This window comes from Takifugu rubripes, chromosome 8 (genome assembly GCF_901000725.2).
Source record: "Takifugu rubripes chromosome 8, fTakRub1.2, whole genome shotgun sequence".
Taxonomy (NCBI): Eukaryota; Metazoa; Chordata; class Actinopteri; order Tetraodontiformes; family Tetraodontidae; genus Takifugu; species Takifugu rubripes.
Genome location: NC_042292.1, coordinates 15100058 through 15117664, shown reverse-complemented (window position 1 = coordinate 15117664; position 17607 = coordinate 15100058). Strand labels below are relative to the sequence as shown.

Here is a 17607-nt window from a genome sequence, read left to right as displayed (position 1 = left end):
ACCTGCCGCTTCTGGGCCAATTAGGGAAAACCGTCAGGTACCGACCGGGCGGTCACATGTGATATTTACAACATAATTAAGGACAGACTCTTGGACGTGGCGAGCAAATATGGCGTTGCCATGGAGATAAACGCCTGTCTTTGAGGACGACTTTGGTGGTTTTGGTAGAACAACTCCGCCCCCCCCACAGGGACCAGTCGGGTGCTGAGACCTCTGAGCGATGAGGCGAGGGAATGATGTCAAATTAGAAGTGTGTGATGTCATCAAACACACACACACACACACACACGCGCACACACACACACACACACACACACCGGCTGTAACGTTATGATTCTGGTGCCTCCAGCAAAGATGAGGCACGATGATGCTGGATCCATCTGGCTGACGACGTCCTTGTACTGACTGGAAACACACACGCACACACACACACACACACACACACACACACACACACACACACACACAAAGGTCACGTCTCTGGAGTTAATTAGCCTCTCGTTGCTTCAGGTCGGGAGGAACATTTGGCTCTCGGACGAGCTCTGATAACTTCTGAACACTCCTGGTTGCATCACGCCCGCTCAGCTCGCCGGACCACGGAAGTGGGCCGGCCTTATCTGTGATCCCCAGGCACGATCGATCCCTGTTTGTGGAGCTCCGGAGACTCCGGAGAGCTGCGCGCTTTAATTACTGGTCCGCCGTTGCCGGAGGGTCCGGCCGTAATGAAGTGAGGATGTGTGTAATTACAGGTGTGTGTGTGTGTGTGTGTGTGTGTGTGTGGCGGGGGGGCGGTCTCCACCACCGCCGCGGTTTTGGATATTTATTTGACTTTTAGTTTAATGTTGTTGGAGGAGCTCATCTTTCAGGGGTGTAGAGGTTCCAGGACCCCCCCAGGACAGTGAGGTCTGCAGAAGTTCCGGGGTTATTCTGGTCTGGCCAAACGATGAGTCAGAGGCTAAAAATACGCCAGAAAAATTAGGTTTTTAATTGTGCAATTAAGAAAAAAGGCAGAAGAACGTCTCATCGGTGGACGTCCTTCCCGACTTCAGAGGACGGGAATCGTCGTTCAAGGTCCAATCGTTGTTCAAGGATCTTTCCAGGTGGGGGGGATAGAGCCGCGTGGAAGCGGTGACGGCGCAGAATTGATGATTTGTGGATTATATATGATATAATCTGTCTATTCACCCCTAATTATCATTTTAATTAAGAGAAACTTTACAGTCAACTCTGTCGCTAACGGTTGCTAAGTGAGTGTTCATTGCTCTCAGGAACACATTAATAGCAAAATAACATTATAGCATGTTAGCATAGCATAGATAGCTTAGCATAGCGAACTTTCATAATTAAGCAAATGACGGTTGTTCCCGTCTCGGCGGGAATTTACAATTCAGGTCGGTGTTTGGCAACAAGGTCGGTTTTGTCTTTGAAATCTGAACGCGTCCCGATGTTGACATTGTGCTACGGATTTAGCGCCCCAGCAGCATCATCGCCTGGATGTTTGTACGCTAAATTAACTCCGCTCGCACCGACGACATCCGCCTGCTATCGCTAAGAACGTCCTAAACCAAGGCTAGCAGTGCTAGCCCTCGGAAAACAACATCTCCTGCTATTTCTCTGCTTTGGGAGTGTTTGCTTCAGCAATAATACAGATTCTTTAGCGACTGCCGCTAGTCTATTTCAACATTAAGTCGAGACGCCCACGTCTCAGGCGTGAAAGCTTCAGCTTCGGGGGCCAGAGGAGAGAGAGGAATCGTCGGGTTTTCCGGGTATTTCCTAGCGTGGTCATTCAGAGTAGATCTTTTTAAAGACTTGATGGATGGAGCTACGTTTGCCGCCGCTACGTCTGATTTCCTACCGCTATGCGGACAAGACTCGGCTAAATGGAGCGAAACTCCTCCTCCTCCCCTTCGCTCCGGCGCTCCTCCCCGGGGAGACGAGGCCCCGGAGGTGTTTTGTCAGCTTTGCTCAGTTTAATTATTTTTTTTGGTTTTTTTTTTAAAGAAACACATCAAGACAGAGTCAGGCAAGTGTGCGTTATTGAGTGTGTCTTTCTGTTTAATCCACAATAACGCTGTCAGAGCGGCGGCTAAAAGTCCCCCGAGGGGTTCCGACACAAGCTACCGTGTAATATAAGCACATTTTCTTCTTTGCTGCGAAGCAAAAAAAGGTCCAAATATTCAAGTAATTCGGCGCCACGGACAAGAGGGAGGAGGAAGAGAGCGAGCCAGAGAGGGATAAAGGGCTTTAACGTCTCCCCGCCATTAGCATAAATTATCGAGCGCATCTTCTCTGTTTGACTGATCGATCCAAACAGCAAATTAGCCACTCAACACCGCTGGTTAAGTATGAGCACGCCGCTCTGGGAGACGGGAGAGGAGGCGGACTCGTGGCCGGCGTCCCAACGACACCTTCACGGAGACAGAACCGGGCAGAAAACGGTGGGAAGATGGTGGCGGACTCCTCTGGCCCTGGACAACATTGCTCACAAATGAAGGAATTCCGAACTTCCCGTCGCACACGTCGGTTGTCGAGGAGCAGCGAGTGGCTCCGTTATCACGTACAGCGCAGAAAAAAAGTTGCAAAAGTTGTCGCTTTTTGTAGAATTCTGCCCCAAGGTTTGAAGCTACGGGGTCGCTGGAAGCCCGGCTCCATGATCCCGATGAACGGCTCCATGATCCCGATGAACGGCTCCCAAGAAGCTCCGGAACGCTCCGTCAGCCCCTTTGATGCCGGTTCAGACTTTAAAGTCTCAAGAAGTCCCCGACCTCCGTAAAGAGTTCCCGAACCTGGCCCGGGGTCTAACCTTGTGATCTCCCATTCAGCTTCTTCTTCTACATATTAAGCGTTAAATTTTTAACGACACCCCCCCCCCCCCCCCGTTAACTTTAAGCTGTCTCATCTCCTCCGGAACCGTCGGGACTTCGGAATCAAAGGATGGTCGAACTGAAAGATTGACGACTTTCCCGACTGAACTTTGGGGAACTCGAAGGACTGAAAACAAACGTACGAACGCTGATTTCCCGAGATTGGGAAGGGCTCTCCGTTAGCTTGAAGCCCGTCCGGCTGCATTGCTTTGCCAGTTGGATCACATCCGGGCGCGGGTTCTGAACCACCAGTCCACAGATACGCAGCTTCGGAGGCAACGTCGGGCTGATCCTGATCCTCTCTGGCAGAGCAGCCGTCCTGGATCTTAAGATGTGCTGCTAAAACACGACAGAAGATCTGAGCGATGCCTCCAGCATGTGGAGACAAAGCTAGCAATCTGCAGCTAGCATATGTGCAAAGGAAGGGATTAGCTTAAACTGGCAGCTAGCTCCTGGCGTACGCAGGGAGTTCTGAGGGGTCCGTCGGTGCCGTTAGGCGCCTTTCTCACTGCCGACCACGAGGAGCTACTCTAGGGTCGGGGCAGTTAGGGGCAATCACATGGGTCCGGAGGGGTCAACGACCCGGCGGAGCCTAATTAGAGAGCCAGAGTGAGGGATGATGGAAGGAGGGTAAAGATGGGGGGGGGGGGGGGGGGGTAGAGGGAGTGAGATTATTACCAAGAAAGAAAAATGGAAGAGGAAGAGGGAGACGTGTAAACAGGGAAAAGGGGAGAAGGGAATTATTAGGCATTTATGCTGAGAGCCGGATGGGAAGAAGGCAGAGAAGAGGCTTGTAGCTACGCTAACGCTCAAGCGTTTGGCAAAATTGATGGCGTCATCTAGCGGATGCTGAACAGGAAGTCGTTACCATCGTGAATCTCGGCTTCCACAAATTTCCAGTATGGGTCGTGGAGCAATAGCTCGTTGGGGTCGGAGACCCGGAGCCCTGACGCGGGAGCGCTGCCCTGCTGTTGTCTGAAGATCCTCAATAACGGCAAAATGGATTTCTGTCAGTGGGAGTAATGGCTGCGTTTGCCGGAACGCCGAGCAGACGGCTCGGCGGGAGAGTGATGGAGTGAGGCGGCCCCATCGTTAACGATCATCATCTCGTTAGGCGGTTCTGCCGGGAAAACCGGCACACGAATGCTAACGACGGAGTCGGCAGGACTGGATCAGGCGTGACCTTGTGAGGACCGGAAGAAGGTGGTTCCTGATGAGGTCACCACCAGTCAGGACGTGTCCCAGAAGGTCCGTGGAGGGGACGTGCAGGGAGGACACGAGACAGTCCGAGAGGTCCGTCTGCAGACAGGCGGCACCGGGAACGAGCGGAAAATCCCAACAAGGTGTTTGTTCACACTTTAGAGAGCTCGCCGCGCTGGTTCTGGAATCAAGCCTGAACCCGTTCGGCGCCAAGAACATTTGGTTCTGGTACTCCAAATGGCCGAGCACCTTTTAAACCGGATATTTGAAAAATAAAAGAATCTGTGTTGCTTCCAAAGTAGAGAGGACGCCTCTCAACGACCCACAATGCAACGGTCTCCACCAGATGGACACTTGACTCGTGATGTTAGCATCCCAGTTAGCGACGGGAATACCGTCAGGGAAAATGCTGTTTGACAGCAGCCGTTGAAGGACTCAACGTGCCGTGGGGGAGGGGGTCCGACTCCCTCCAGGGTCCGTGGCTCAGACCCGAGAGTCCCGGGGATGGACGGGAAGGAAGCGAGAGTGTCGGAGGAGCACCTTGGCGGTGGTTCAGGCAGGAAGTCGCTTCGGTCCCGGATTCTTTGGTCTTTCTGTCAGTTCTGGCTGGTTCTCCTCCTTCCTTTGCTCCAACTTTTCCCTAAAAAATACAATTTTTGCACCCAGTTGCTGTTTTCCTGAAGGCCCAGTTGGATTTACAAGGTCTTGGGGATAAAACCCTCATGAAGGATTCTTAGATTTACTGTTTCGACCCCTAACGGTGCTGAGGCTGACTCCAGGTCGGTTTCAGCCTGACGTAAAAGTGTCCGAGTGCGTCAAACAAGAGGCTAATCTGTGACTAAGGCTAATCGTAGATCCCGGCACCTTCTGGAACAAGTCGTTTGGAAGGCGGTGGACACTGAAGGCAACACGGAGATTTTGGTATTTTGCTGCGATGCTACATTTTGCCGCGATCATTCCGAGCGGTTTTCATCGTCTCCAGTGCGCTTTGCATTCACGCGGAAAATTCCAATATTCGATTTGTCCGTCGGCGCCTTATTGGACCTCTGGCCGCGGCGTCTGATAGCATCGACGCCGGCGTCTGATAGCATCGACGCCGCGGCTACGCCTGTGGGCCAGTCGCCCATCAGCAGAGGGAGAAACGGCGATTCGCCGCTGTATCGCGATACCAGGAAATTCCAAATGTTGTTCTCAGATCGGAGTTTTCTCAAGTTTGGAATTCAGCGCGTTTATTCCGACGTGCGTTGCCAAAGAAACCGAAGAAAAAAACAAAGCAGTTTGCACAGATGTGAGAGAGGAGAGGTGAAGGGAGGCACAGAGGTGAACGACAAGAGGATTTATGGCTGACTGAGAGGCTTACGCTAATAAAACCACCTCTGACACTCGCAGCTATCAAGTGTAAGCCGATGCTATCGGACTTCCACACGGCCACACACGCACAGCGGGTCGTAAACGTCGCCGATCCGGGAGGGAACTTTCAGCAACTCTGTTAAAACCCCGATAACGACCAGGAAAGAGATTTGAAACGTAGCCGCTAACAGGAAGCAAAGAAGCTAGCGCTAACGAACAGCGTTGGATTCATCTCGCAGGTCGACTCAACCAATCAGATTGCTCTGTAATCCTCGAGCGGACGCCGTCTGGCAGAGACGTGGAAGAAAAGTGGGGATTTTTGGGAGTCGTGGTTAAATTTGGATTGTTTGGAAATATCCGTAGAATCAGAACGGGCTCATTTAGCGGTTGCTAAACAGGAGTGAGTTCAAGCAACAACCTGATATATTCAAGCAGCCGTTTCCTGTTTTTATACGCCGCCGTTGACATTAGCACACGCTAACAGGAAGGTGTCGACTTCGCCGGGTTGCTAATCGCTATATGTCTAACAGAATTGCAACATAAACTTTCCACATATCCCAGATGTCAAAATGAAGCTCTGACAACAACATTTTTAGCTAACTCACCATCAGTTTGTTGGGTTTCTGGTGAAATCAGAGGAGATTTCTCTCTTCATTTCTCCGTGTTTGCCCCAATATTACAGCCTCAATAAAGCACCGCTTTGTTTAAACACTGTCTGAGTGTGTGCTAGCTTATTGCCTAGAAGCAGAAGTTGGGCTAAATTCTTGGAAAAACAAACTTTAGTGCCATTACAGACGATATTTTCTCCTTTGAAGAGCGGCTAGATGCTAACCTGAACAGGAAAACACGGAAGAATGAGGGTTTGCAGCCTGTCTTGAAAGACTAATTTTATCCAAGACACCAGACGTAATTGCTAACGCTAGCAGCTGTGAATGTGCCACAGTTGAAGGATGGGCGACATTCCTCAGTTTCATGCCGAGGAGACGGGAATTGTCTGTAGTTAAAGCCGAACAGCCCATAAATCCCAGAGGGAAGCCATTTCTAAAAACTCTTCTTTTGAGGCGACACGTTTCTGTCCGCCCGCTCGCCTCTTCGGCGGCGGCGACGGCACGTGTGGAGCGCCGTCCAATGTTGCACTCTCACGTTGTTACTGTTGACACAGTGAGCGGCGCTTTAATGGAATTTCTGACAGCAGCGGGGATGGGAATATGGACACACACACACACACACACACACACACACACACACACGCACACAGCCGTTTGAAGGAGCCGCTCTCTTCGGGGCTCGAGTGTCGTAACTTTTAATCAAAGGCAAAATAAAAGTCCGTGTTGGCCGCCGCTGATGGAGAGAATGTGCTAAAAAACAAAAATATCACACACACGTTAGAACACGGAGGCGTTCTCTGGGGGTTACCTCTGATTGGCTACTCGCCTCTGTTAGCACGAAAGCTAAAACTGACTGACAACTGAGTTCAGGGTATAAATCCGACTCAGATTTGTAAAATAAGAGCCTCAAATAGCTTTAATGCTAAAAAGGATCCCTCATTAGCATGTTAACGCTAGTGGAGATGAACTTTTACCGTCCTGTTTCGCCTCCTTGTTAGTTAGTCGTGTCAGTGCTCATTTGCGCTAATGAAGAGGATATCAAGTTTGTACAGATGAAAGACAGCACACTAAAGGTCAGGGGTCAACGCCCGATGCACATTCAGACCTGAGGTCAGCGTGAGATCGTAGCTTTTAGCCTGGGAGCCGGCGGGAGAGCAGAGAGAAGCGAACAAAACATCGCAGCGAGATGTCAAAGATGACACTTCCAACAGTCTAAAAACAGTCATCATCCTCCACTGCGCTCTCTCTCACACACACACACACACACACACACACACACACACACACGCGCGCGCGCGCGCACAGATGGAGGTATTATGTGCGTTATACATTAGCGCCGCTGCTCTGTGTTAATGGCCTTTGTATGATCCACCAGGGAATAAACCTTTGACTCTTTTACCACATTTAGCCTGCAACGTCGTGCACGTTAGCCATTAAACGACGACACAAGAAATGACTTCGAATAAAGCCACATTTAATCTGGGGGCTGTGTAGCGCATAGCATTAACGCGCTATCTGGTTTAGGGGCGGGGCGCGGCGAGGGAGCTCTTTTTCTATCCCAGGTCCCTCCGCACGCCACCCCCTCAGAGCAAAACAATGCTAACCGCACTGCTGCGCCGTCCCGATTAGCATATCTGTGGTGATTCATGACGGGAAAACACAATCCTTCCTCCTCCCGTGGTGCTGGCGCGCTGGAAATGATGCAAACATTCCCGACGCGGTAGTGGGAAAGGTTATGACCCGGCAGCTGGGCTCACAGGCCCCTGGGGGGTCACCGTAAATCCACACGCCCTCCGTCCGTCCGTCCGTGCGTCCTGTTAATCCCAGTCAGGCAGGGGGGTCGGTCCATCACACACACCAGTCACTCACTCAACCTAACGCGCATGTTGGAACGCTCCTATTGGGTCTAAAGATACATTGATGAGGCTCCGCCCCCTCCCGTGCACCTGGTTGGTGTTGTTAGCTGCTCCGGCGGCTCAGTGGTCACCCCGGCGACAGGGACCCTGGGACCGGGTCAGCCTTCACCCAACAAAGATGTTTGCTGTGAGAAGGCGGCGAGATCCTCCGCGCATCCTGATCTTTGATGTCGGCGGCGGTGGCGACATCAAAGATCTCCTCTTGTTCACCCTTTCTCTCTTTCCCTCCCTCTGAAGGCAGATGGACGAGTGCGATCTCTCTCTCCAGAGTGACGGACGACCCGGCAGAAGATAAACAGCAGGGCACCGGCGGAGCGGGCCGCCGCCGGCAGTGATGGAACGCAGCGGCCCAGTTCAGCAGCATCAATCGGAGGACGAGAAGTAAGCGATTTTTTTCTCTTTGGGACGCTAACGGCTACGTTTTTACGTCGGAAACATCCGGAAAATAAACAGCAATTTATCCATGCGGGAGAGTAAAAATTTACAGGAGGGATCGAGAATTCTTTTGGTAGCTATTTCGGCCAGGTGTGTGGCCACGCCCCCTTTTCAAGCGATATCATTTTGATTGGATGCTAGCGCCGAGACGGTCAAGTTCCGACATTTTTCTAGTCTGGGTCCGAGGGTCAGAACACCACAAAGCTCAAAAGCAGCAATCACATAAAGCAATTATTATTAGCACGTCTTTAGCATTGGACTAATAACAGGTGTCGTTTTGACCTAGCATAAAAACAGCTTAGACAGTAAAGTGAACACAGCGGTGGGAATTAAAACCCAACACACTGCGACCACCGGGAGGCCCGGCAGAACTCAGACATGGTTTATGCTAGGCTAACAGCTCACGCTCCACCGCAGGCGTCCTTTGTATTCTTCCAATCTGCGCTGCAACTTTATCAGGCCCGTTAAACGCCCCCCCGCAGCTTTGTTGGGCTTCCCGCGAGCTGTGTTGTTACACTGCCCGGGGGGGGGGGGACGAGGTGGGGGGGGTGGAGGTCTGTTTCAAACATCATAATCACCCATCATTTGTTCAGCTCAGCCCCGATTTTCAAAGCTCAGAGCTCATTAGCGCATTCGTTTAAAAGGCACGACGACTTTATTGACTCTGCTGTTGCCCAAGTGCCGTTTGTTTCTTCCCGTTATGGACTCAATACTTCCTGTTTCGTTACTCAGCGGAAAACGCAGATCCGTAAATCCTTTCGCTTCGATTTCTGATGATTTCTGATTTGTTTGTAGTCACACTTGGGGCAGCCGTTAAAAACCGAGCTAGCTAGACCCGCCAGCGGTGACCCATAATTCCACATTTCCATCCAAATGGCGTCGATCCGTTCCGAAAGAGTCCGGACACGCCGAGGAGAGCTTTCCGGCTGCTGCCTCGGCACGGTTGGACGCTAGGCGCCACAAGCTACTTCAAGGAAGCAGCTCCTCTCACCGGGGTTGTTGACCAGGCTAATCCTCAACCCGCGACCGTGTAATCTGAATTGTTTCCTGGCGCCGCGTCGCCCCGATAATTACCGCACGTATGCGTAATCAGCCAGAAGATGGAGGGGAAACAAACGCTTGAACCCACACGCAAGCAACACCAGCTACGTTAGCTTGGGAGGCGCAGATGAAGCTGCTTTATTGTATTTATTGTCCTCCCTGGGTTGTTGATCCAATTGTGACCCCCCCTCCCCCCCATCCTCCCCCCAACAGGCCCATCGAACCATCTCAGCCGGAGGCTCCGCGTCTGTCTGGAGTCACGCCGACTTTTAGTCTCAGGAGGACGCTAACGCGCTAACGATCTCAATCCGATCTCACTCTTAAATACACGCGCGCTTCTCTGAAGAAAAAAAGAGCGCCCTCTCGTTCGCCGCCGCCGTGTTACATCAAAGAAAGACATCAGGCTTTCTTCCTTTTTTCGCGCCCTCGTACGTGCACGCCCCTCCGACTCCTCCGCGCATCCTTGAACACATTTATGAGGCGCTAAATCACTGAGCTGTCTGAGTGCTAAGGGTAAGCAGGGAGGACAGCCAGTACTTTTGAGAACACTCACGGGCTCGCGGAGGTCTAAACATCAAAGCTGTGGCTGCATTTTATCTCCTTTAGTTTATGCTAACCAGCTCTAGCGAGCAAGGCGGCTAGTCGCTTTCTCTCCCGCAATTTTGCAGGGCGCACAGACGAGGCTATAAATTAGTCTGGTGGAGTTAAGAGTTTCTGTGGGGGAACAAAAGAGATAATAAGAGAGGCTGCTGTGATTTATGAGCAGGGGAGGAAGCAGCGGCGCCGCGGCGCGAGCGGTGAAACGCGGGACACAGGAAGCAGCGAAGCAACGATGCTTTTAAAATGCAGGATCAATACCTGCATTGACGTCGCTAAGAAGCTTAGGAGGATGCAGCTGAGGGTTTGATTGATCGCACTGATGACTAGCGTCACGCTACATGCAAATTCTGAAAAAAAAGTCCCCCCCCAAATAATAAATTGACGCCTCTGTGGGTTTCTTCGCACAGGTCCGCCTGAGTGGCAGCCGTGACCAGGAGGAAGACTTGCCGATGTGTCGGATGTGTCTGATCGCTCAGGCCCCCGTGGGAAACCACGAGTGAGCCCGTCTCGTCCCGCGCTGGCGGTCTCAGCCAGAGCCTGGAACTAGCGGTTAGCAGACATCTCGCCTCCGTGAACAATGAATGATTGGCAGGAAACTTTGGGGAACATTGTGAGACTCTTTCCAGCTAGCGGGATTAGTAGCTTGTGTTCCTGCAGCTAGCTCCTCTCTGCCCCCCCCCCCCACCACAACATTCTAGGTTTCCGTCTCAGTTCTGATGAGATTTTATGTCGCGACATATTCAAACGAGCCTCCCGGACCTTCTGTGAATTAGGTGATTAAAAAGCCGTGCTAGCGTCTTTGGTATGGGCACCCCGGCGAGGACTCTTCTGGGAGGGTTCAGCACGACCGCCTCCTCCTTAGAGGATGGAGGTCAGGTGGCCTGGCCGAGCAGCAATCCCCTGGACCTCAACCAAACTCTACCGTGGGGGGTCGGAGCCGCAGGCGGCGGTGAGGCGGCCGCCATGAGCGCTGGGGTGGACAATTTCACCCAGGAGTCCACCGTCACCCGCACGGTGATGAAAGAGAAGAACTGGCCGGCGCTGCTCATCCTGGTCATCATCGCGCTGACGGTGGGAGGGAACATCCTCGTCATCCTGGCGGTGTCGCTGGAGAAGAAGCTCCAGAACGCCACCAACTTCTTCCTGAGGTCGCTAGCCGTGGCAGACATGCTGGTCGGGATCCTGGTCATGCCGATCTCCCTCATCAACATCCTCTACGGTGAGACGCCTTATTTTGACACGTGTTGTTGATGCTCTTCTCGCTGCTTCGGGCTCACGTTTGGGCCTCTTTGAGCCCCTCTTTGGGGCTGCTATCGTATAGCTAGCGTGTCTGTACGCGCCGCATATCTGCTATTCCCTGTGAAGATGCTCTGACATCACTTTCAGGATTATTTAAGCAACTAACACCTCAATTTGGCGTCTCTTGTGGCGGCAGAAACGAGCCGGTTTGACCACTGCAACGTTAGCGCAGCCACCACATCTCCTCCCGATTCCGATGTTCTCGGCTGGCTTCCGTGCGGACGCCCACGGCGAGTTGACGGGTACGTTTGGGTCTCAGTTGGGACTTTTATTTGCTGTGTTTGGTGAGAACGTCGGGACGAAGACGCCCCGAGTGCCTGAAGGAAAATATCTGTTGGTTTTACCCGGCGCCTTTAAACCCGCCGAACAGATGATTCTTTTATTATCGGGGACGTTCTGAAGGAGGCGGTTGACAGTGACTCTGATATATGAAGGTTTTCCTTTATCAGCCGGTGTCACATGGCGGTGATTCCGCATCCCGGTGGGGGAAAAAACAACTTTTTTTTTGATAAATTGAGTTTGTTTGCAAACGCTGGCGGCGCAGGAATCAAAGAGACCCAGCCAGAACGTAAACTGGCGGCAGCGGGAATATCAGCCCCTGACAAGGGATGTGATCTAGGAACGCCGTCGCGATCGCTTTTTTCCTTAGTGCACTTTCCGTTTCTGAAGAACTCGGCTGCCGGCGGGCTGGCGAGGCACAGATCAAAGCGGCGCTTGTTCCTTTGATGGGACGCCCCCGCCACGAGACCGGAGGAGGGGACGAGACTTAAGGAGAGGAGGCGGACTGAAGGGGTCGAGTGTGGCTCAGGGAGGGGTCACGGGGGTCAGCTACCGACCTGAGGTCCGGAAAATGTGGCGGATTATCTTGGATTTGTGGGAGATTATTTGCGTTAGAAGGGGCAGGGGATGAAATATTACGCTTGTGTGTGCTAGTGCTAGCAGCATAAACCGTTCCGAGCATCTGGTCTCCCCCAGGAATCCCCCCAGGACTTCCAGCCACTCAACTCACTTATGTGGGGACGGAAGCTGCTCCCTCTGGTCATTGTACAGCAGCTAATGGGGTAACAGGAACACCCAGTACCTGAAGCACCGGTGGCTTCTGGAGCACCAGAATTAGCATCTGAGAGCTAAACAAGAGCCAGACTGTTTTAGATATCAACCTGTCTTTGTGACCTTAGCTAGAGCCGCTGTCCTGATCTTGGCTTTGTTCCCGATGGTATCGGACTACGCTAGTTTGGTCACCTCTTCTTCGTTCACGGGACCCGTCCTGATCTCTTTAGCAGTTTGAGCACAGCTGGTCCCGTCTCCACCCTTTCGTTATCAGAAATATGAATATTTATGTATCTATTGAACCGGATCACACCTGACGCGTTCCTCCGCTCCCGCTCCGTCTTCTAAAAGGGTCGTTTCAGGCCGAGGCGTTCCAACGCAGGTGCTGCTAATTTACCGGCAACAGTCGGAATCATCCACCCATTACCGAACCCTGAGTAGCTCAAGCGGTTCCATAAATCAAGTTCCCTGAAGTGTCGGACTTTGGAAAAGCCGACGAGTGCGCGTGGATCTATAGCTAGCGCCTCATCCATCAGACATGCCCGCATCGATCCCGGAGAACAAGGGATTATTCTCTGTCTGCTACTCACCACGGTCGGAGGCTCCGATGGCGCTGATGATGATGGTAATTTCGCACCACAAACGTGCGCGAGGACGGTCGTGTTTCCATTATTTTCCAGGAGATTATTGAGATTAAAGCCCGTCTGATGCTCAGAGACTCTCTGAGGAGACCATTACAACGAGGCGTTTGTGCCCTGAAATACACAACGAGGGTTCGAAGAGTTCAACGCAGAGCTCAGCGATACTTTTACCTCTGAAAAAATGAACATTTTGTCTGCTTGACGCGTGTTTGTGTTGGTATCTGTCAGATTTGGCGTATGGAGACATACTGTTAGCATTCTATGGAAATATTAGCGAAGCCCCCCCCCGCCCATAGAAGAACCCATTTTCTTGGGTATCGGATTTTCGGGAGGTGGATCGTGTTGTGTTATATTGGTAAATATTCCCGGAATCGAAGTGCTTGCAGCAAAAAAAAAAAAAAAGGAAAAAGAGAGAGAGAGAGAGAAGGAAGTGTGCGATGTTTTCAACCCTTTTGTGTTTTTGCCAAGTACGGGATGAGCCTTTTTCGCTCGCTCCGGTTTCATTTCCCACCTCTCAGATCGATAGCCGCGATACCTCCGGATACGTTTCTAACTTTTTTTTGTCACAGTTCGGAGGCATCAAAGGAAATATGTGTGTTAGCACAGACAGTTGTTTTTTCTTCTTTGGTCCGTTACTTTATATCCAATCGTCCTTTCGCTTGTGGACTCGGAACTCTTTGATGAATAAATCGGGCATCTATAACTATAACGCTTTTTTTGTTAACGTCGTATCTAATGGGGCTATTTTTGCTTTCATCCGCCTAACTTCCTCTCTCCGTTTTCCTTGTAAACTTAAGCTATGCTGAAAGATTCCCGATGTTGGGAAATTGATTTTGGCATCATTCCAGAGGAGGCCTGAGGTGCGCATGCTAACAAATCCAGTACGGGTGTTTACAGAAACGAGGCGTTGTAAAATCAGATTGGACCAGAGCCTGGTGCACGACAGCGGAGCGATAAAGAAAATGAGAATGAGCAGAAGCAGCGGGGGGCCAGATGAGATCTCATGGACTCAATTATGACACAATCGGTCCACGAAATGACGCCCGCCTGAACTTAATTAAAGTTACAGCCCGAAGGCGTAATCACGGACAGAGGAAGCGGGAACCGTCAGTCAAACCTTATCTGACCATTTAAAGTCGCTGGAGCTAAGATCAGTTCTAGCAAACATGCTGCACCACCCAGGTTTTAGCAGCAACACGGTCCTGTGTAGCATGTTCAGGGTTAGCTCTACCCCGGGAAATGGACCGACAACCCCTCTGCATACGTAGAGAACTCATTTTACAAAGTAAATGTCTTTATTCGGTCGTTTAGGAACGTTTGGGCTCTCCAGACTTGTATTGCGAGTGTATTATTGGCGTCGCCCCCGCACAAGGTGACACGCGGTGCGTCCTTGCTAAGCGCCTGACCTCGGAAACAAGCCGCCCCCCTCTCAGGCGAGCGCGTGAATCACTTCACGGAGATGGAGCTTAAGAGTGCGTACGGCCTGACCTTCTCAGGGGCCCGTGGTGCTCGCAAGACCGGGTCTAATGTGACAACACGTCATTCGTAAAAAATCACCATTAGGCTAATGGAAGCGGGAGTAACGTCCTAGCAAGGACTCTTCATTCTCCACAAACAGAGTGCTGCTATTTCCCGTTAGCATCCCCTGTTCCCAGCCCCTTTGCCGAAGATCTTTCTCCTCCCTGAGTGAAGCGTGATCCGGACTTGTCAGCGACGCTGGCATCATTACTGACGCGACCCTCTCGCACCCCCTCCCGAGGCAGAAAACACAAGAAAGCTTTCAGCCTCTGGGATCAACAAAGTATGACAGCAAAGGAAGGGCGCCGCGTTCGTAGCTGGGTGCCTCGACGTCTGACAAACCAGACTCGGGTTTCAACCCTCATGTCGTACATTAATTGACGGCTAATTAGCTTAGCGCAGCCACGTGTAAATTTGAATGCCGGCAGCAGGTTATCTCGTGTCAATCTCGCGAGGCCCCAAACACTCACGCAAATATCTAATGATGCTAATTACAATAATCAGGGTGCAACCGGCAAACAATCAGACTTCAGCTTCACCTGAGTCCTCGTGGGAAGCGGGCGAGTTCCGAGCTGCGTGAACTGAGCTTTCATGCTAATTAAAGTTCAGTCGGTCTCCGCTTGCTGCGTTTTTGAAGCCGTCATACTCGACCGAACCTCGACCGTTCGCTGAGCCGGCCCCTCGGAGCAGACAGAACACAACCAGCGTCTCCAGACTCGAGGTTCAAATGGTCGTTGTTATCTAATCACACATTTACGGACAAAAAGAAACCCCCTCCTTGGTCCTCTGTCTCTTCCCAGACTACGCCTGGCCTCTCCCCAACGCGCTCTGCCCCATCTGGATCTACCTGGACGTGCTCTTCTCCACCGCCTCCATCATGCACCTGTGCGCCATCTCTCTGGACCGCTATGTCGCCATCCGTAACCCCATCGAGCACAGCCGCTTCAACTCCAGAACCAAAGCAATGATGAAGATCGCCGCTGTCTGGACCATCTCTATAGGTGAGCGCCTGTTTTCGCCCGAATTCGCCGTTTACTCAGAAAGATGTTGGCTGTTTCCATTTATCACCACCGGATGTTTTATATTTAGTCATAGTTGCCCTTTTATACACAGATAGCTCATCTCTATGGCGACGGTGTGGCAATAACAATCGTTCCCCGCTGCCGTTATGTGGCAGATGCTAAAGTGCTACTCTGAAACTCCCGTTGCCTCTGTAGTTTGGGGCCATTTCGGCTCTGGGTCTCGGAGATGCAAACAGCCCTAAACTGCTTTTAAACGTCCTCTTTCCGGTCGCATTTTGTTGTTATTTCACTTCTGGGTATCGACTCTGCTCGACGGGAGAGCGATGGGCCCGACCACATGAGCCCTCGGAGGGAGAGGTGAAGCAAAAGTCGCCCCAGTTAAAAAATACAACGTGATTGAGCAAAGAATGGGAAATCCCTCAGTTTGACCTTGTGGCCGGCCACCAGGTGGCTTTACCTTAATCTTTAAATGGACTCAGCAGGTCTCTTCATCCACTTTTATAATATTTAAACCAGATGCTCCTTAACCACTTCTGGAACACATCATCATCAATCAAAGCAATGGAGAAATAAAAGAAAGAAGCTTTGATTGCTTTGATGTGGATGTGACCTTGTGCTGCTCCTGCTCGTCCGTTCCAAACTCACCAGACTGATGACGGCCGTTAAATTCATCGTCTTTAACTTTAAAGACTTTATTCGTCCCGGCTTTTCCAGCCATTAGAACAAAAGCACTAATGTGCACATAAAGGAATTACGCAATCCCAGAAGTGATGGCTGCTGTCGTTAGCTTCAGCCAGGAGGCCTCATCAGATACCACCTGACTGATGCCGCTCGGAGTTTAGGGACGGCTTTTCTAGGACGTGAGGATGTCCGTGTTGGTAGGTTGACGTCTTTGTTAGGTTGACGTCTTTGTTGGTAGGTTGAGGTCTTTGTTGGTAGGTTGACGTCTTTGTTAGGTTGACGTCTTTGTTGGTAGGTTGACGTCTTTGTTAGGTTGACGTCTTTGTTGGTAGGTTGACGTCTTTGTTGGTAGGTTGGCGTCTTTGTTGGTAGGTTGGCGTCTTTGTTAGGTTGACGTCTTTGTTGGTAGGTTGGCGTCTTTGTTAGGTTGACGTCTTTGTTGGGTTGACGTCTTTGTTGGTAGGTTGGCGTCTTTGTTAGGTTGACGTCTTTGTTGGGTTGATGTCTTTGTTGGTAGGTTGGCGTCTTTGTTGGTAGGTTGGCGTCTTTGTTAGGTTGACGTCTTTGTTAGGTTGACGTCTTTGTTGGGTTGATGTCTTTGTTGGTAGGTTGGCGTCTTTGTTGGTAGGTTGACGTCTTTGTTGGTAGGTTGACGTCTTTGTTAGGTTGACGTCTTTGTTGGTAGGTTGGTGTCTTTGTTAGGTTGAGGTCTTTGTTGGGTTGACGTCTTTGTTGGTAGGTTGACGTCTTTGTTAGGTTGACGTCTTTGTTAGGTTGACGTCTTTGTTGGTAGGTTGACGTCTTTGTTGGTAGGTTGATGTCTTTGTTAGGTTGACGTCTTTGTTGGTAGGTTGGGATCTTTGTTGGTAGGTTGGCGTCTTGTTGTCCTGCTAAATCAAATGTCGCCACTGTTGGAAAACAGCCAAAATGCGACTCGATTCTCTCTCAGGCGGTTTGAGGTAATGAAAACCGTGTTTCTCCTTGATGTTCTGCACAAGATGTCCTGGACGGGTTACAATGAACGGAGCTGCAGATAAGATCGTTTTTAATTATTCCGGCAATGGGGGAAGATTAGCACTACGTCGAGGATTAGCGGGAGAGACGAGAGTAGACAGGAGTCGAGCATTTTTGTTGAGATTTTCCGCCTCTTGAACATTTTAGCTTGAACATTCCTCTTTAGAACACTGAGACCCGAGGCTCAATTACACCCGAGTAACGGTCCTCTGTGGTAATATAGCAACAGTTGTTAGCATATTAGCATTAGTTGCACTTGAGTTTGGCTAAGTTCAAGTCCCGTGTTCCCCATAAAAACTGGCTGGGGAACAATAGTCATTCCTTCCATCCGTAGATTATCTAAAAACGATGGTAGCACTCCCAATCTA

The 17607-nt window shown here is 51.0% G+C and overlaps 1 protein-coding gene across 5 annotated transcripts in view; it reads left to right on the top strand.

Moving 5' to 3' along the window:
- Positions 1 to 17607, top strand: part of htr2cl1 (5-hydroxytryptamine (serotonin) receptor 2C, G protein-coupled-like 1) — a 71282-nt gene that overhangs the window by 49143 nt on the left and 4532 nt on the right. For 2 of the 5 annotated variants that reach the window (XM_011606610.2, XM_029841107.1), the window contains exons 2-4: positions 8176 to 8319; positions 10422 to 11233; positions 15323 to 15523. In XM_011606610.2, the coding sequence (XP_011604912.2) occupies positions 10819 to 11233; positions 15323 to 15523 (616 nt within the window). In that variant the 5' untranslated portion in view covers positions 8176 to 8319; positions 10422 to 10818. Of the gene's footprint in view, positions 1 to 510; positions 750 to 8175; positions 8320 to 10421; positions 11234 to 15322; positions 15524 to 17607 lie in introns of all 5 variants that reach the window. The other 3 variants (XM_011606612.2, XM_011606611.2, XM_029841109.1) reach the window with 3 other exon arrangements.